The sequence below is a fragment of the Takifugu flavidus genome, chromosome 1 (assembly GCF_003711565.1).
Source record: "Takifugu flavidus isolate HTHZ2018 chromosome 1, ASM371156v2, whole genome shotgun sequence".
Taxonomy (NCBI): domain Eukaryota; kingdom Metazoa; phylum Chordata; class Actinopteri; order Tetraodontiformes; family Tetraodontidae; genus Takifugu; species Takifugu flavidus.
In genome coordinates, this window is record NC_079520.1 from 12209454 (window position 1) to 12226417 (window position 16964).

At 42.5% G+C, this 16964-nt stretch overlaps 2 protein-coding genes across 9 annotated transcripts in view; one reads left to right on the forward strand and one right to left on the reverse strand.

The window, feature by feature from the left end:
• st6gal2a (ST6 beta-galactosamide alpha-2,6-sialyltranferase 2a) overlaps positions 1 to 6839 on the forward strand; it is a 35382-nt gene extending 28543 nt beyond the window's left edge. For 5 of the 7 annotated variants that reach the window (XM_057041421.1, XM_057041598.1, XM_057041756.1 and 2 more), the window contains 2 exons: positions 714 to 888; positions 3926 to 6839. In XM_057041421.1, the coding sequence (XP_056897401.1) occupies positions 714 to 888; positions 3926 to 4173 (423 nt within the window). In that variant the 3' untranslated portion in view covers positions 4174 to 6839. The remainder of the gene's footprint in view (positions 1 to 713; positions 889 to 3925) is intronic. The other 2 variants (XR_008951824.1, XR_008951830.1) reach the window with 2 other exon arrangements.
• On the reverse strand, positions 879 to 16964 carry tmtops2b (teleost multiple tissue opsin 2b). Of its 2 annotated transcripts, none has more exons than XM_057042242.1 (4): positions 16230 to 16964; positions 11518 to 11843; positions 7164 to 7397; positions 879 to 1339 (listed from the first exon to the last, which is right to left on the reverse strand). In XM_057042242.1, the coding sequence occupies exons 1-4, from the start codon at positions 16594 to 16596 to the stop codon at positions 1217 to 1219; spliced, it is 1050 nt and encodes a 349-aa protein (XP_056898222.1). In that variant the 5' UTR covers positions 16597 to 16964; the 3' UTR covers positions 879 to 1216. The 2 variants fall into 2 exon arrangements, with proteins under 2 accessions (XP_056898222.1, XP_056898165.1); XM_057042185.1 differs by lacking the exon at positions 879 to 1339 and adding an exon at positions 1403 to 2939.

Genomic DNA, 16964 nt, shown 5'->3' on the forward strand with positions numbered 1-16964 from the left:
CACATACGTTTGCCTTCTTTTCAATCAGCGGCCATTGTGTCCTTGTTTTTTAGCTTTTGTGGCGGTTGCCCTTGGAGGAAGGGTCACATCAATAGCAGTCAATGTCATTACAGTCAAAGGACAGGAAATATTGGCTAAAATTCTCCAAGTGATTTCCAGTGCTAAAAGTGAGCTTTGTGGAAATAAGAGAATGAGGAGCATAATGTCACTCTCGCCGGAGCTGCTTCACCGACTGCTGGCTGCAAAACTGATAAGACTGTGAAGAAAGATTTTATTGATGAAAACAATGATCAATGGTGACATTAAACCATGGCTGAGGTGGACACACAGGGCTGTAGGATGGCAAAGAAGAAAGTACGAGGCGCCACTGTTAGCTACAGATTAGGTACGAAGAGTAAGGCTAACTGGAGGAGACACTAGAAACTACACCGCCTGCTGTTCATGCCACAGAGAATCAGCTAATTAATGCTAACTGCGTTAAACAAAGTCCTAACAATGTAAAGTCAACAGTGACAGCGGAGCAGCGGCAGCACGAGATACTGCAGCAACTCCAATATTTAGATTAGGGACTCATTTTTAGTGCCCGTCTAGTCCAGAATAAGCCACAGCCACTGGTTACCTGCAAGCAGGGGGAATTCCTGACTGTCCTTTTGAACTCAGTTTGACATTTGACAAGGAAAAGGTGATTGAAATGGATACGTGTTCTGTCTCAGTGGTACGCCAGTCCCGACTACAACCTGTTCGGCCCGTACATGGAGCACCGGAGGGCCCATCCTGACCAGCCCTTCTACATCCTTCACCCCAGATACGTGTGGCGGCTCTGGGATGTGATCCAGGGCAACACTCAGGAGAACATCCAGCCCAATCCTCCCTCGTCTGGCTTCATAGGTGAGCGCACACGTCCTGGCACTAGATACATGTAAACATTGTCTGTATGGCTGCAAATAGTTTCTGAAACACCTGTGAGGAGTTTTAGGTTGTCCTCCTGGAAGCAATGCGTGCTCAAGGAATGACAAAAATGCTGCATTTCTCCTGAACATCCAACAAAGCTGTCACCAGTCTGCCTTATCCACCATCCTCAATGCAATTAAACATAAATCTGGTTAAAAGGTTACATCAGAGCGATTAAAGAAAGGCTCTGAAAGGTCCAACTGACTGGGAAATCCCTCCATTCTTCCAAATTACCTCTCCTCTCCTGGCCAAAAGCTTGTCGTTTTTACATCACATCCACTTGGGCAGAGCAGAGCCGAATCCCAGTTGAGGAATTGCGGGGAGGGATGGGTGCATCTCCGCTCTCTTCCTGCCCCAGATGGAAAACAGTCAGAGCCACATCTTTATTCTGCACAAACACACGCACACGTGTCATTTATGTGAGTTCCATTAAGTGCTGTTTTAATATCTAAAGTCTAAAACAATTTGTCACAATCCAGTGGAACGCATGCGTCCATGCATTTCTAGAAATATCTAAATAACTTATAAAAAAAAGCTCCAAAAATGGCAGGATAGCAGCTGATCCTTCCCAACTGAAAGTGCTTTCACATCTGTGTCTCCTTGTTCCTCAAACCAAGAAACAAAAAAGAAACATGTGGTGTCTCTAAGGGATGCTGGCAGCATTGCTGTCCTTAAAGGCAGCGACAGCAGTCTTACTGCATAGTTTCCCATGAATAAATGAGGAGAATTGTGCACAGCTGATGGGTCTATCCTGCTGATCCCAGCAACATTGAATATTTAATCAGCCTTTGCATCATGCTTTCAAATCAGGCTTCACATCACTCTTGTAACTAAGAAACAGGAGGGAAGATTTTGATTCCCTTCAAAGCCGAAGCTTCCTCCTATCGTGTATTTACTTGCACATTAAGGCCCTAGAAAAGGTCAGAGAAAAGGTCAACACTGCATGTGTCAAGACTTTAGATTCATTTGGAATTTAATGCACAATGATGTGAGGATGTAAACCATGCTGGTAACACAACAGGGTAATCAAGGACAGACACCAACATCCGAATAAACGTAAAGAATGTCACCAACCAGACAGAAACAGAACAATTTGAATATTTACAAGGCAATTTTAGGATCCTAGAGAATCTTCATTCGCTTGTTCCTGAAGTTCTTTAGTTTTTAAGTAAACCTTGTGAAATTGTGCATTTTTACTGTGATTACGGTTGAAGAAACAAGAAGATCATGAGCACATCGATCTATTAGACACAGAAGCAGCACACGTGATCACACTATGATCGCCTCAAGTTTACACTTGAGTAGAGCTTCAAAAACCACCATAGCAAAACCAGATTGATGCACGATACAAAGCAAATTGCGAGGAGAATTAAGTGGTTTTGATTTGTGCAATGGTTTTCTTTCTTTGTGCTTCTCGGTTCCTGGCAGGACACAATGCACCCTGAATGTGAAACACTTCCTTTCACATATTTGCATCTTTCTGTATTTTATCACTCTGTATCTGTGCACAAAGAGGGGCTTTAAAAATGAGAGATGTTGGAAAAGACCCTGATTTCAGCCCCTTCACCACCTTATTTGGGTGTAATACTGACACTTGAGCCGGGCACGTCATGTGGAAGGTCAGGAAAAGGAAACGGACACGTGGAGTATTCCCACCTTCACATGTACAACGTCACACATTAAGTACATTTATGTACAGCAGAAATGGACAGCGGTTTAGTCCGTGGTCCTGGGAGGACGTGAGCGAGCCGTGTCCTTCGGGTTCAGGACAGCTTTCCTTCGACGGTTGACGTGTTCTTGGTGGATATGGTGTTGGCACTGCAGCACTGTTTGAGTGCGTCAGTGGAGAGCTGGTCGGCGCAGGCCACCGTGTTGCTGTAGACCCGGCGGTTCAGCTGAATGGCCGTGGTCTTTGAGGGCATGGAGGTGTTGCCGTTGTCTGCTGACCAGTGGCCACAGTGGAACAGAATCAGGAAACACTTGTAGAACTGAAAAAAACAACACGTGGACGTATTGATGTGTTGCACTCTCAATAGTGAGTCAGAATCCCGTTTTGTTTGTCATCACAATAGTGATTTCTCCTGATCGCCGTCTGAACTGCTGCTATGTGCGTTCTTCTGTCATTAGATCGATGATCAACAGATGCTAGCGTAGTTTTGTGCAAGAATGAATATTTGTGCATTCAAGAAGAGAGAGAAAAAGATACCTGGGCAGGAATGTACAAATTAAAATGTGATCATTAAAAAAAGATGGTCTGAATGCACGCATGACATGAGTGATCATGCCGAGGCGAGCCAACTCAGCCTGATATATAATGCATTTAGATCTATTTTTACGCCTTAATGGAGAGCTGCTTATTTTGGCACATCCAGACTTTACCTAGAGACCTAAAATCACATCGGCAACCAAGGCTGCAGGTCTTCTTTTCTGATGCAGAGCACGTGCAGATGAAATGACCACTTTTGTAGCTGACACATTTGATGGAACCCACAAGAGGAACAGGAGTGACAATGATGTAGATTGAGAGCGATGATCCACAGGTCTGTGGGAGGGAGGTGCAGCAGTGAGGGACACTTGCTGGGACATTTGCCATTGGACAGATTGTGGTGTTGTTGACTTCCTGCCTTCCCCGGGAGAGGGGCGTGGGGGGGGGGTGGGGGCTGTATTTGTTTTTCTAGCTTTCAGGGCTGCTTTGATGCTAGAACCTCACTGTTTCCTGCCGCTGCCTTTTTAAGATGTTTGTGGTTTTAAAGTATGTATGAGGTGCTCAGGATGTTTTCTTTGCACATCATTTGTGCTGTAGCTCAGCCACCCCCTGCACAGGCAGTTTGACTGACCTGTGCTTATGTGGAAGACAAGACAAAAAGTTTGAGCCAGAACTCAAATGGGGTCGGGGTTAGTTTTATAAACCCTGAAGAAGACTTCTGTTGCAATGACATTCCGCTCCACTAAACTCTTTATTTTGCCTTTCCAGGCATCCTCCTGATGATGACGCTGTGTGAGCAGGTGCACGTGTATGAGTACATTCCCTCCATGAGGCAGAGTGACCTGTGCCACTACCACGAGCGATACTATGATGCCGCCTGTACTCTGGGTGCCTACCATCCCCTCCTGTACGAGAAGAGCCTAATCCAGCGGATTAACACGGGGCCCGGGAGCGACCTGCGGAGGAAGGGGCGCGTCACTCTCCCAGGCTTCAGCACCGTCGACTGTGACATCTGAGATGTCTGATCTCACTTTGAGCCTGAACTGAAACACGCTGGCCTTTCCCAGGTGACAAAAAGGCGCAATAAAACCACTGGAGACGGGGAGGCCGGAGAAAGGTTTCAAAGGTTTCAAATTAGACCCATAAAGAACATGAGCCCCGCAGCTCCAGGAAGGGTGCTGCGCTGTGGCCTTTGGACTGACCCGTCTTCATTAAGATGGTTTAGAAACTGCCAGGAAGAGCCTCCAAGGAGGAGCTACAGAAAATAGATTCTCTGCTTTAGCTGAGCCATGTTAACTGTGGAGCTGACTGGTAGCAACAGATCAGAGTTTTTTTTAGCTAGAGGAGTGAATTTTCAATAACTGGCTGTGTTTTTATTGCTGAGATCAATTGTTTTTAAATAGGTGTGAAGGATCTCCACTTATAGATTAAAAAATAAAGATGATAATGGTGAAAAGCATCGTTGCTGAGCGTAAACCAAGGTGAATGTCATTAATGCAATACTCAAAAATGTGTCAGACTTCTTTAAGAATGAAATGGTCATTTCCAGTGCATGCACACCAGCTCACCATCAGGTTTTATTTTTTACCACTGGTCACTTGGGGTGATTCCTCCTTTCATGTCCACACCCCCTGACTGTTACATGCCTATAGGATGAAAGGCACTGGACGATATTATTATTATTGAAAGTTAAAGGGGCCAAAATAATTTTTTCACAAGCGGTGCTCAGAACCGACGTAGCCCTGTGCCTGCTGGTCAACTGAACACTTCTTGGGTTGCCTTGTCACTTTTTGCATACATGCAGTAATACTGTGGCAGGACTGCAGTAACGGTGGGTGTTTGTTTGTTTTGGCCTTTTTTCCAAAGCAGTTAATAGTTCAGAACTGATCTGACTTTGCACTTGGCACCTTGTCACCAGCCCTTTTCTGACAGTTCTCTCTTTACTGAATGTAACTGCACCCATACTTGTCATGACCAAACGCTACATTTTTTTTTGCTTTGGTTTTTCATGCTTCCAGATATCTTCAAATAGAGGACTGATGTACCAGTGAAGCTCAGAGTGAAGATGATTATAAAAAAGGAATTTGTGCTGGTAATATTATCAGATTTGCCCGGCCTCGCAATGGAATGCTTTTTTTTCCATGTTTACAGGTAGTCAGTGCCACATCCGCAGTGAGGTCAGAGTCTTACAGCTGAGTGAGGAGCTAGATTTGATTTTCCAGGAAGATCTTACCTATAGTAGGTTTTTATTGTTTAATGTGACATTTGGCAAAATGTTCTTGTGCCGTTGGTTGTGGTTTGTGACTTTGATGTGAAACCTTGTTATAAAAATACTGAAATATGTGGAAATTGATGGTTCTGTGTACCAGTAGTATGTAGAAGATTCTGGGCTTGGAGTTCTTTAGTCAGAAAGGGCTGGGTATCATCTAAAATGGACTGTTACTGACAGATGTTTAAGGTTGGGGAAAGGAGCAAACATCTGAAATGTTTGTGCCAAATCTTTCTTCTGTGAACATAAAATGGGCTGTAAAAAAATTAATATATTATTTCCCTTCTTAAAAGGAATCTGCAGGGCATTTGTTTGGATGAAGATGGAGCGCATTTATAGAGAAAATGCACTTTGCTCCTTCGTTCAGAAGGTAAGGTCAGAAAGAAGATCTGATAAATGGCTGTAGAGGTTTCGTTTGCACCGAAGAAGGGACGGAGGCTCGATGCCCTGCCCCAGGCTCGGCCGCATTCTTTAGCATGCTAAGAGAATATTCTGTGACCACAGAACCTAGAAAAGTCAGTGTTTGAGGACTGCATCAGACTTTTTTTAACGGTTATTTTAAGAAGATTTGACTGTTTTTTGATTTACACTGTTTTTCAGCTCAAGTGTTGAACCTTTGTTGGTGATTGTTCCACACTGAAGGTGCACAGCTCTGAATATATCCTTCCTGTGTATTTCTACGTTCCAGCACACAGCATGCAACTCATGATCAGAGCCCAGAGTCTGAAACTGTCAGCATCGACATTCAAGTAGCGGCTCGTTTTTCTTTCCTGAATGGTGTGTTGCAGATTTCTAATACAAGACTGTGGGCCAGGAACATTTCAACCAGCTGTTTTAGTCATCCCCATCCCGCAATTTTATCTTCTGGTCTTGAAATGGCACCACATTCCATTTTTAGTTGTGTTTTGGGGGGGTGATGGCTTAGTGAAGGATGAGGTTTGGGATTAATGGCAGGACTTGTATGAGGTGCTGCAGCTACTCTCTGAAAGGCACACGCAGTTTAACATTCAGGCCATAATATTTAAGGAATGAAGACATTATTTCAAAACACATAAAACACGTTACTCTAATCTGGAGATAAGAAAAACATTTAATCTCATTTTACCCTCCCTGTCTCTGCCATTTTCTCCCAGTCTTGTTTTCACTCAGAATTATGGAAATTTCCGCAGTAGCTGCATCTGAAAAATTGCTCATACTACTTTTTCTGAACGGATGAGATCAGAGGCATTCACGAGTGTATAAGTATGATAAGAGTTCACGTTCAACAGCCTTAGGATGTTCCTCCTAACCTTGATTTGCCAGTATATTCTCTTGTTACTACACTTGAATCAATATTTAAATAGATCATTTGTACAATTCCAACTGTTGCAGTTTGTCTTTTTTACTGTATAAATAAAGCTGTTGTAAAAGCCACAGTGTCCTTGAAATTCAAGCACGTCCTCTCTCACATTCATGCCTGCAGGCCCGCTCGAGGCAGCAACCCCATAATCTTAAACTGCAGATAAATGCATCTACAAAAGCTCCTTTTCTCGTCTGTGGCTGCAGCTATAAAATACCAGCCACTGTTTGAACTGTAACCTCTGAGTGGATTCATCTCCCAGATTTCAAAGCACCTTCTGTCACTGACGCGTGTACTGTACCACTGTAATTTCTGTTCTGGTCCAGGGGAGGAAATGCTTCTAGATACTGGGTATAATTTACGTTGCTTGCTGTAGTCTTCAGTTTTCTCTGACTCACCTGCTTGTTCATTAGTATATAGATGAGGGGGTTGATGACTGTGCTGCTCTTAGCAAGGAGAGAAGGCACCACACTAGCCACAGGACTGATAATGTTCGGCGGTCCAAATGTGGCCATCATGGCCACTACCCCGTACGGCATCCAGCACACCAGGTAGCAGGCCGCTGTGGTCACAACCATGAACAGTATGTGGTACTCCCGCTTACGTGCTGCCGTCTTCCTGATCCTACCCACCTGTGGATATAAGAAAGGGGAAAGATTAAGTATTTGAAATATTATTTTTACCTGCATTTTTTTTTACTTCTAGAAATGTTTTTGGTAACTTTAATGCATCATTGCATTGAAGCTGTGGGTAACGCCCACGTGACCCTTCAGCGTCGGGCTCGTGTGTCTGTCATTGCAAGACAGTGGTGACAATGAGCTCGGCAACAAAAAGGGCGTTCCCTGACGGGGGAAGTCAACAGTCACAATAGCAGAGACATTCTTTCACATTGGCTCAACATTTACAACATTGTATCTCTACCGTACAGCCAGTCTGGCCAACTATAAAGGTGGAAGAACCACACCTTTATAGTTCCTGTACATTGAGCTTTGGTAACACAGGGCCAAACATTATCTGTCAGGTTTTCTCCATAACACCACCTCCATCCACCTCAGTGCCCCCCTCCCAACTCTAGAACTCTCCCCCAACTCAACACACCTCCTATTACACACTGTGTTATTTTATCTGCCATCTTGTACGGGTTTTATCTGCTCTATTCTGTCTCTGTAAAGTGTCCTTGTACGTCTAGAGAGATCAAAATCATCACAATCAACTTGTACAAAAGGCTAAAAAGCAGCAGCAGCTTCTAAGATTCCAAAAAATAAGCTGGACTGGCTGCTTCTGATGATGATGATAGCAACAACAATAAGTAATGCAATAAAAAACAATGTCATTGCTCCATAGTCGAGACAATTTCCACGTTAGTGGAAATAAAGCACGACAATAACATTTTCCATGTGTCAAAAACTGATTACACAAAAATAATGAAAACCACTACATGCCCATTTGCCCTTCATTCATTTCTTTTCCCAGGCATTTGTCATGCATGCTAATTCTGACAAAACCGTTGATCCCATCTGACCAGGAGACAGCAGTGACCCGGCTCCTTTCAACAAATCAACAGCTAATCTGCACATTTCCAGGAGTGCTGCCATTGTAATTCACTCTATCTGCAGCAGCAGAGGCTGTATAAAAATAATGTCAATCAATGGCCAAATTTCATCAGTAATTTGGTGTTTTTTCTTTGATGCAGGCAGATACCTCAGCCAGCAAAGCACTCTGGGTAACTGTTTGGTAGTGTGATGTTTGGTTCATAACTGACGGTCCGGATGTTTGACTTTTATATCATCTTTGCTGGAATTTGAATGAGCTCTGTTCACATAAAGATGATTGTACCTTAGAGTGATGTCTCATTTATAAGGAGGCTGACGTTGATGTGTTGCTATAGCAACTTGGCCAGCAAGTACTGTTCCTACAAAAAAGGGGGCAAGTGAAATGAAATTGTGTTTAAACTAAATCAGAATACTGATTTATGTAATAGGTTATTTCGTAACTAACAGACATACTCATGTGACCATAGTAACAAGACATTTTTACATCTCAGTAAAGATTTTTGGAGAATAATTCTTTATTCCACATACAAGGTTAGCCTTTTGACATGAGGTGCCTTTGTGAAGCCTCAATGCACATTTAAATCATCCTGAAACAGTCATGTCATCTCTCAGGTAGAGTTAAATCCTTTTTCAGTTTTTTTAAGCAGTTCTCAAACTTCCACATCTGCTAACATTCAGAGTTTTAGATGTTTGTTATCTGGTTTAGAGCTACGTCTGAAGCATGATGTCAGAATGGTATTTTCTTCTTCTTCAAAGTGTCGCTACAGGTTAACTTATGAGGTTAGAATATTACGCCCTTGTCAGGTTTTACTGATATGATGCAGGTTACATTCCCAATGCTCGAAGGGCATCTGTGTCAGATAAGCACAATTAAATAAAGTCAGCATACGGTTACATTCCTAATGTGTGAAACTCATATATATCAATCATGTAAAATAATAGCTATCAGTATCTGTCTAGCTATCAATATGGAAATGGTATTATAGAAGCAATTTTACTGCAGTCTATCTTTGATTTAAAAGAGCAGAGCTGGTACTGCATCACCGTCCATATACTGTCGAGCCTGCTATCCCTCCCCCTGTCAGCCACCTCATCTTTTCAAAGACAAGTCAGCCATCCTTGTTTTGTCCTGACTTTTTTCTGAGGTTCTTGGGAATTATGAGGCCTTTTAGGTTTAGTAATGTTTGTAGCAGAAACCTGGATGTGACACGAAAGGCTCTTGACAGGCTCAACATTATTCTCGTGACTCTTTGCTTTTAAAATGAAGATATTCTGGACTGTTGTCAGTGAAATAAGCGCTTAAAATTAACAAGATTCCGCTATGTCTCACATATGTCATATGTTATGTTCACATATCGTGGTTAATAACAGTTGTGTCATCTCATGGTGATAGATTGGTTTTTTTATCTTTAACGTACCAGTTTTTAAAAGTCCGTGCTTCCAACAGCTACCCACTATTATACAGGAGAATGACTGACAGTGAAGATCCTGCAGGTGCAGGAATTTTCTGTCTCATTTGAAATTTAAGCGCTACTGAGAATCATTTATCATTTGTTTGGATTTAGAGGACGCTTCACAATGCCAGCTGCCTGGCATCAGACACACACTAACGCACGAGTCCAGTCTGATAGCTGCAGCGTAACATCTATATGCACATTTATCCCAGCACATGCCTCGGCAATATTTGCTGAAGTTCCGGCAGCATTTATCTTCTTTAATGCACATTAGTTTTTATGAGTGGGGATAAAAAGATCCGCCTGGATTTCATCAAGATCTCATCATAATCACACAAGGCAAAGCTACTCTAGACAAAAATGTTAAGCTACTCTAGACAAAAATGTTAAAGTACCAAATGAATCTGACCTAATCAAATCCTTCTGGTCACATATCCCTAATGTGATTTGTAAATACTGTAAATAAAGGGATTTTAATCAGTTGAGGGTATACCACATCTTCCTGAGGAGATCAACCTGATCTGAAACAATAATAAAGAATATATTTGTAGTAGAAAATAAAGAGTATTGCCATAAATCCCAGGAACCTCCCTCAGACATTCACCACACAAATGTGATGTAACAAACCTTTTCTTTTGTACCCTGTGTATGCTGCAGTCGTTTTCTAATAGCAGTTCTGCATCTTTCTCTAAGGTCCAAAGCATCTTACAGAAAGACGATTAACATGATTAAAGCAGCAAGAAGCACCTCTAAGTGGCAGGAGGCGTCATCGCAGCAGCCGGGCTGTACGAGGTGTACAAAAGGAGGCTCTTCTCTCCTGAATAAATGATGAAATTCACTGATACCCCCGAGGATTTCACTGACACCTCCGCTTGCTGAGTTATTTAAGAAGCAGTTCATTGAAAAAAAATCTTTTGGCAATGAGAGGATTACAACAAAAATTTACATCCTCTGTTCTTTGTCATGAAGCAGAGTGACAGAAAGTCATTCCAGCAGGGCAGAAAAGCAATTTAACTAAAAAAAAACCCACAATGGTGATCCTGCTGGACTCACGCTCGCTGTGTTCTTCTGAAAACAAACCACGAATCGACGACATGAACTGAAGACACAAGTGGACTCTGACTCAAATACATGCACGCGGGATGCATGTGCACGTGCAACAACATGCCCCAGTACTGTTCAACGAATCTGTCGGGAATAATTCCACAGAGGTCTTTTTTATTTTTTCGTCCAATCAGAATAGAGCAGAATGACATTTCTGCTGTTTGTAGCGTGTTGACTGTGAGGGACTCCGACATGGAGAATTTTAGACGAGCTCTGACTGCAGAGTTAGTGGATGCATGCATCAACGGACAGAAAACAATGTGAATGGATGTTTTATTTATTTATGTTTAGACCACAGGGGATTATTGAAGTGCTGGGCACATCTTTCTGTATTTCCTCTTCATTATGAAGGCAGTTTGTTAAGGTAAACAAATGGAGATTAAGTGGACATTACAGATTAAGTGCAATAATCAACACTTACTTTCTTATCAAATTGGAATAAAAGTGTTTTTTTGTTCCTGTAAGTCACCAGTAAAGGTCACTGCAATTAACCCTCGACCACTGTGTGTAAACCCTCCTCTCAACCTTACACAATTGTCTTGCTCCCCCTCATCATGTCACGGGGCTTCACACACCGTACGCAACGCTGACAGGCAGGGAAATGACAGAGATATTAGCATGGACATGTGATGTTTCTCTACCTGCTTGACCGCCCACAGCAGCCTGCTGTAGCAGTAGATCATCACCAGGACGGGTATACCCAGGCAGAACGTGAAGAGGCAGATGATGTAGGCATGGGACTGGGCCGTCTGGACCGTCCAGGACACAGAGCAGCTCGTTCCTGCTCCCTCTATGCCATAGCTGCTCCAGCCAAGCAGAGGGGGCACGGTCCAGAACAAAGAGTATAGCCATGTGCCCCCCACAGCCAGCAGTGGCTTGCGGTAGTTTATCCCTTGTTTGTTGTACACGGTGAGAGTGCTGTAGCGATCATAGGAGAGGATTACCAGAGAGATCAGCGAGACAATCCCTGAGAAAGCAGACAGAGGAGACGTTAGAGTGAGCAGAAAACCATCCAAACCATTTCAAACATGCTCTGTTTATTGCACAGCGGGGATCCGGGAAAAAGACATGACAAACAGGAGGGATAAAATAAAAGGCTTATTTAAAATTGCCTGCCAGTACTGACTTTATAAGTCCATGCTTAAATTAAAATGAGTGGAGGATAACAACTCCAACCAGCATGTTTCCACTTAGTTTAGGATTCTTTTGCTTTTACTCAAATCCAAATTTCTTGGCTTTCAACATCCAAGCACAAATCACACAAATCAAAGAACAACCTTTAAAATTTGTTTTTGTAGAGAAGAAGGAACTACTGCAGAATGTACACAAATTTTACACAAATAAAGACCTGTATTTAAAGAAGAGCCTCAAAACATAGTTATGACTCTGAAATGTCTTTAAGGCTCCTACAAGAATCTATAAAAAGAATATCCTGCTCTTCTTAACTATGTGATCCAATGTCGCTTGTGTTTCCCAGTCATTTCTACTGTGAGAGTGACTTTTAAATGAAGTTCCTGTCAAACCAGTAGACCCATGGGATTAAGACCTTGGAATTTTCACTCCAAGTGGGTGAAAAACCAACATCTCTAGTTAGTCCATCACTATTTGCGATTACAGTTATGGGCCTATGAGGATTACTCAGACTTTTACTTCTCATGGAAAGGAATGGGAACCTGAAGAATAGGCATTTAAAATAAAATATAACCTGTATAAACCTTCAATAGTCAAAGTTCGGGTGGTTTTGGTACACAGTGCTGAAGGACGTCACAGGTAGACGAGCCAATACGGTCTAAGAGTTGAAGCAGGATGTGATGGATCAGAAGGGAAAAAGCCATTTATTCCAGTGGTTGACGATGTTTTAGGGTGTGACCGTTTCAATTCAAGGCATCAGTGAAGTAACACAATTAACAGGTTAATATAGTAACAAAAAAGGTCCAGTGTTGTGTTGGCCCACTGAGGCGCAGACCCCTCTGGACCCATGAAGGTGTGCTCTGGTATCTGGTACCCCAATGTCAGCAGCAGATCATTTAAGAGTTCAGAGGTGGGGCCTCTGTGGATCAGAGTGGTTTGGCCAGTGAATCCCACAGATGCTGGACTGGACTGAGAGCTGAGGTTTCTAAGGCCACAACTACACCTAAAACTTGTTGTTCTACTACAACCATTCCTGAAACTTAGCTCTGTGGTGGGGTGCACACACACTCACACACACGCACGCACGCACGCACGCACGCACGCACGCACACACACACACACACACACACACACACACACACACACACACACACACACACACACACACACACACACACACACCAATTAGTGGCCTCTGCATTTAACCCATCCTTTACACACCATCAGTGAACACACACAAGCTGGGCACAAGAGCAGCTGCCCTTTACTGTGTCAGGGGAGCAACTGGGCTTCGGTGCCTTGCTCAGGGGCACCCCCAGCCCACGGCTCGTCTCGGGATTTATAAAGCTCTAGTTGCAAAACCAAATCCGTTCCTTAGTGTAGAGCTGCCAACATCTCCTGGTGCCATGTCCGCCCCAGATAAGAGCTGCAGTTTTTTAAAACGATCTGACTGAACTCATCATCACAGTTGTCAAACTCTTCTCAAACTGCCTCAGAAACTTACAGTGCCCATTTAAAACAATTGATTTTGTTTTTGCTTTTACACGTTGACGGGGCACTTCACATGGGCCATTCCCTTGACCTACCAGTGATTGTAAGATTATGCCTCATCGCTGTGTGCTCTGTCATTATAATAAACATCTAATGAATGCTCTGTTTACTCAACTAGCTCTTTATAAATCACACCCAGAACAAGAAGTATTGTGACATTTGTGGAGTTCAAGGGATAATCAGTCCTGATTTATGCTCCAGTCAACCAGTCAGCTTTATCATCACCCAAAACATTTGTTCATTGTTTTGTATAAAGTAAAAATGGTGTCATGGTGATAAGATATGGGAAGAGACTGTAAGGGGCTGTATTTGTTATATGTCACCTAATCAATCCAAATGAATCTAGTCTGACTATAAAGCTGAAGAACGTGTCTGTGTGAAGTTTGTTGGAGCCCATTAATGTGTTGGGCCTTGCATATGCTGCGCTCTGTGCTATGACACCATAGAAGTTGCTATGGTTCTTGCTTTGCTGAGATCCCATGTCTTGTTATGCTCAAATACTAGCTTCACTTTGTATTAACATGCAGGTCAGTTGTAATTCCAGTCATTTGGCGAAAATATCTTATCCAGTTATTAGATTACTGTAGATTGATCATCTTGGGAACATTTTTGGCCTATTTTACTCCCATGAGCACACAGTAACCCTCGGATATACTGTATATATTTAAATCTCCAGTTTCATTTGATCATTTTGCAATTACTCCCATTTGTCTGTTCTGCCACCTGCAGACAAGCTTCTTACTCCCTCTCTTGCTGATGAATCTCTGTACTTCAGAAGAGCTAATCTCTCCCGTGCACAGATCATTTGTGTTTTTCTTCCACTCAGCATGTTCTAGAAATCCATCCATCGATTTTCTTTCTCCACTAGTAATAACCACGAAAGTGCTGCCTGTTCTGTAGTTCAGGATTTTTTTTCACCTATAAAATCTCCAAAACCATCAAAAGCAACAGAAATCCCCAAATGATGCTAATATGTGCCCAGGTCATCATCAAGATGTGGTTATGATTTCATGCACTGGTGTTTTTTGTCTAATAAATGTATAGATGCCCCTCGTTATGTTTTAATATTCAAAATGCATCTCTTCTTCCTAAGCATTGATTTAATATTAATTCTAACAGAAATCTAAAGGAGTGACTAAGACTGTGTAATGCATTGGAAGAAAACTAGACACAACAGTGTTGACATTGGTCTTGAAGTGTGCTTTTTATAAAAGTATGGGGTCTTTTTTTCCTCTATCAGAAATATCTATTCTGATAAGAATTCTCTGCAGATTTGGTTCATGAAAAAACTTTTTTTTTAAAATTTGGAATGCTAAATCATCGTCGATGATCTGTCAAAATGGGAAGAGTCTTAAGTATGATGGCAAATATCACAGTAAAGATTCCTGAAGTTAATGTAATAATAGTTAATGGCCGGAATAGATTTGTTAATAAGATCATTTACGGGAGGAATAAATAGATGAGGTTTAATTTGATTTATCACATTTATCACATCCAGGTTTCACCGCTCTTAGCAAGACTATCTAATGTAATCCATTAGGTGGTGTTTTTCCCTTTAACACTGGATGGTTGATCCTGGCCTGAACCACAAATGAGCAGTTCTGACAGAACAATTGATTAGAAAAAGAAATTCATGCTTCACGGCCGATGTCTACAAAAATGTTGTTCTGCTTGACAGCGACAGAATGACAGCGCTGACGCTGAGATTTACAGAGGAAGTGAATAACAACAGCCCTGATTCATATATTCTTTTGAGCTGAACCCAAGCACTCTGCCATTATTTCAAGCACAGTCCTGCCATGTGAAACCAACTGCATGATGTTCTTTTAACGAGGAACCCACTGAAAGAGAAATAGAGGTGGACCACTGGAATGTGTTGCATGTTTCCAACATTCTCCGGCTTCATTCAAGTGTGCTGGAAACTTTATTCAAAGACAATTAATGTTGATATTGTGTTGTGTGAAATGGCCATTATGAGCTCCAGGAGACAATGACTGAACACATATGGAAAAAAAAAAGACCACTGATGCACAAAAACGAGACTCAATGGATGCCCCATTTAATTTTTAACACCATCTCTGTGGAGATGGATGTATTTACCCAAAGCTATGATCCTGGGTTGTTGATTTAATGCAGATGTTTTAAACTAAAGTATTCTATATCAGTCATTTTGCCTTTATAAAACTTGGGAGTGAGACTGTTGCTTCATTCTTTAACATAGGAAAACATTCGATTGTTGCCCTTCAACTGCTGAAGTCTTTGTTTGGCAACAGTTGTAAAACAAACTCTAAAAAGCTCTAAAAGCTCTAAAAAATAAAAAAAGAAGCTCTAAAAGCTCTAAAAAAAGCTCTAAAAAATATAGTCAATGTTATTATGCTGGTGTATCAATACAGATGGCGCCAAATGCTGAGGTGTGTCGGTGTTGAGTGGTCTCTGGCCCCAATGACCCAGAATACTTTCTATTTTCGAGTGCTACAGCCACACATAATTTTAGTTTCTACATTTACTCTGTGCAAGTTTGCAAAACTAACAAACGACATTGTTTAACTGCTACTTTTCTAAGGAACCGTGCAGCTTCAGTCACTTATCAAACTCTGTTAATCTGGTAATCGGAAAGAATAAACCGCACCAGCCCATTTTTCTTCAGCACAGTAGAAACAGCATAGCTCACCGAAGCAGGAGTTGATGAAGCCGTACCAGCTGCAGCCGCTGCGCCCCAGCAGCCACCTCCCCCGAATGCTGGACGCGAAACTCAGAGTGGTTCCGAACAAACACACCAGCATGTCGCTGACGCTGATGTTCAGTAACAGCATGTTCACCGGCGTGCGCAGTTTCTTGAATTTGCAGAACAACAGCAGCACAACAAAGTTGTTGAGGAAGCCGAAGGTCATTATGAAGCCCAGCACCACGGACAGCAAGACGAAGCCCGTCGGGGACAGCTTGGCTCTGCCCGCCGGCGCGTCCAGCAGCTCCCGGTCATCGCTCAGGTTGAAGCTGTAATTCAGACCAGCCTGACCAGAAAACATGCTGCTCTCCATTCATCTGAAGCTGGTTCCCCTTTGCAGTTAAGCTCGGTCCCGTCTCTCACCTGTGGAGTTTATCAGGAGCGGCACGCACGCTGCTGTTCCTCTGGGATGTAAGAATTGCCACACACACATTCCCATATTAACTGACGATGACCGCCGTTACCTCTGGGATCTCCTTTATAATTCTCAGAGCGCACCCCTTCCACCCTTTCAGATGCATTTTACAGGAAATTTTAAAACAACACTATGTCTCTATATATGTTTTTATGCTGAGTGAAGTCTGTCTTTTGCAAATAAATTAGAAGTTGTTAAAAAGAACTAATCTATAATCCGCATTCACGGTAAATATTTCCGATGGCTGAGACATGAGGCTGTGCACT

Bases quoted from the DNA above. Each gene is read 5' to 3' on its own strand.
- tmtops2b (XM_057042185.1), bottom strand. From the start codon at position 16,596: ATGGAGAGCAGCATGTTTTCTGGTCAGGCTGGTCTGAATTACAGCTTC. The intron at 11,844-16,229 runs GTGAGCTATGCT...CTGCTTTCTCAG, and splicing joins CTTCATCAACTCCTGCTTCG to GGATTGTCTCGCTGATCTCT. The intron at 2,940-7,163 runs GTGAGTCAGAGA...TGTTTTTTTCAG, and splicing joins ATATACTAATGAACAAGCAG to TTCTACAAGTGTTTCCTGAT.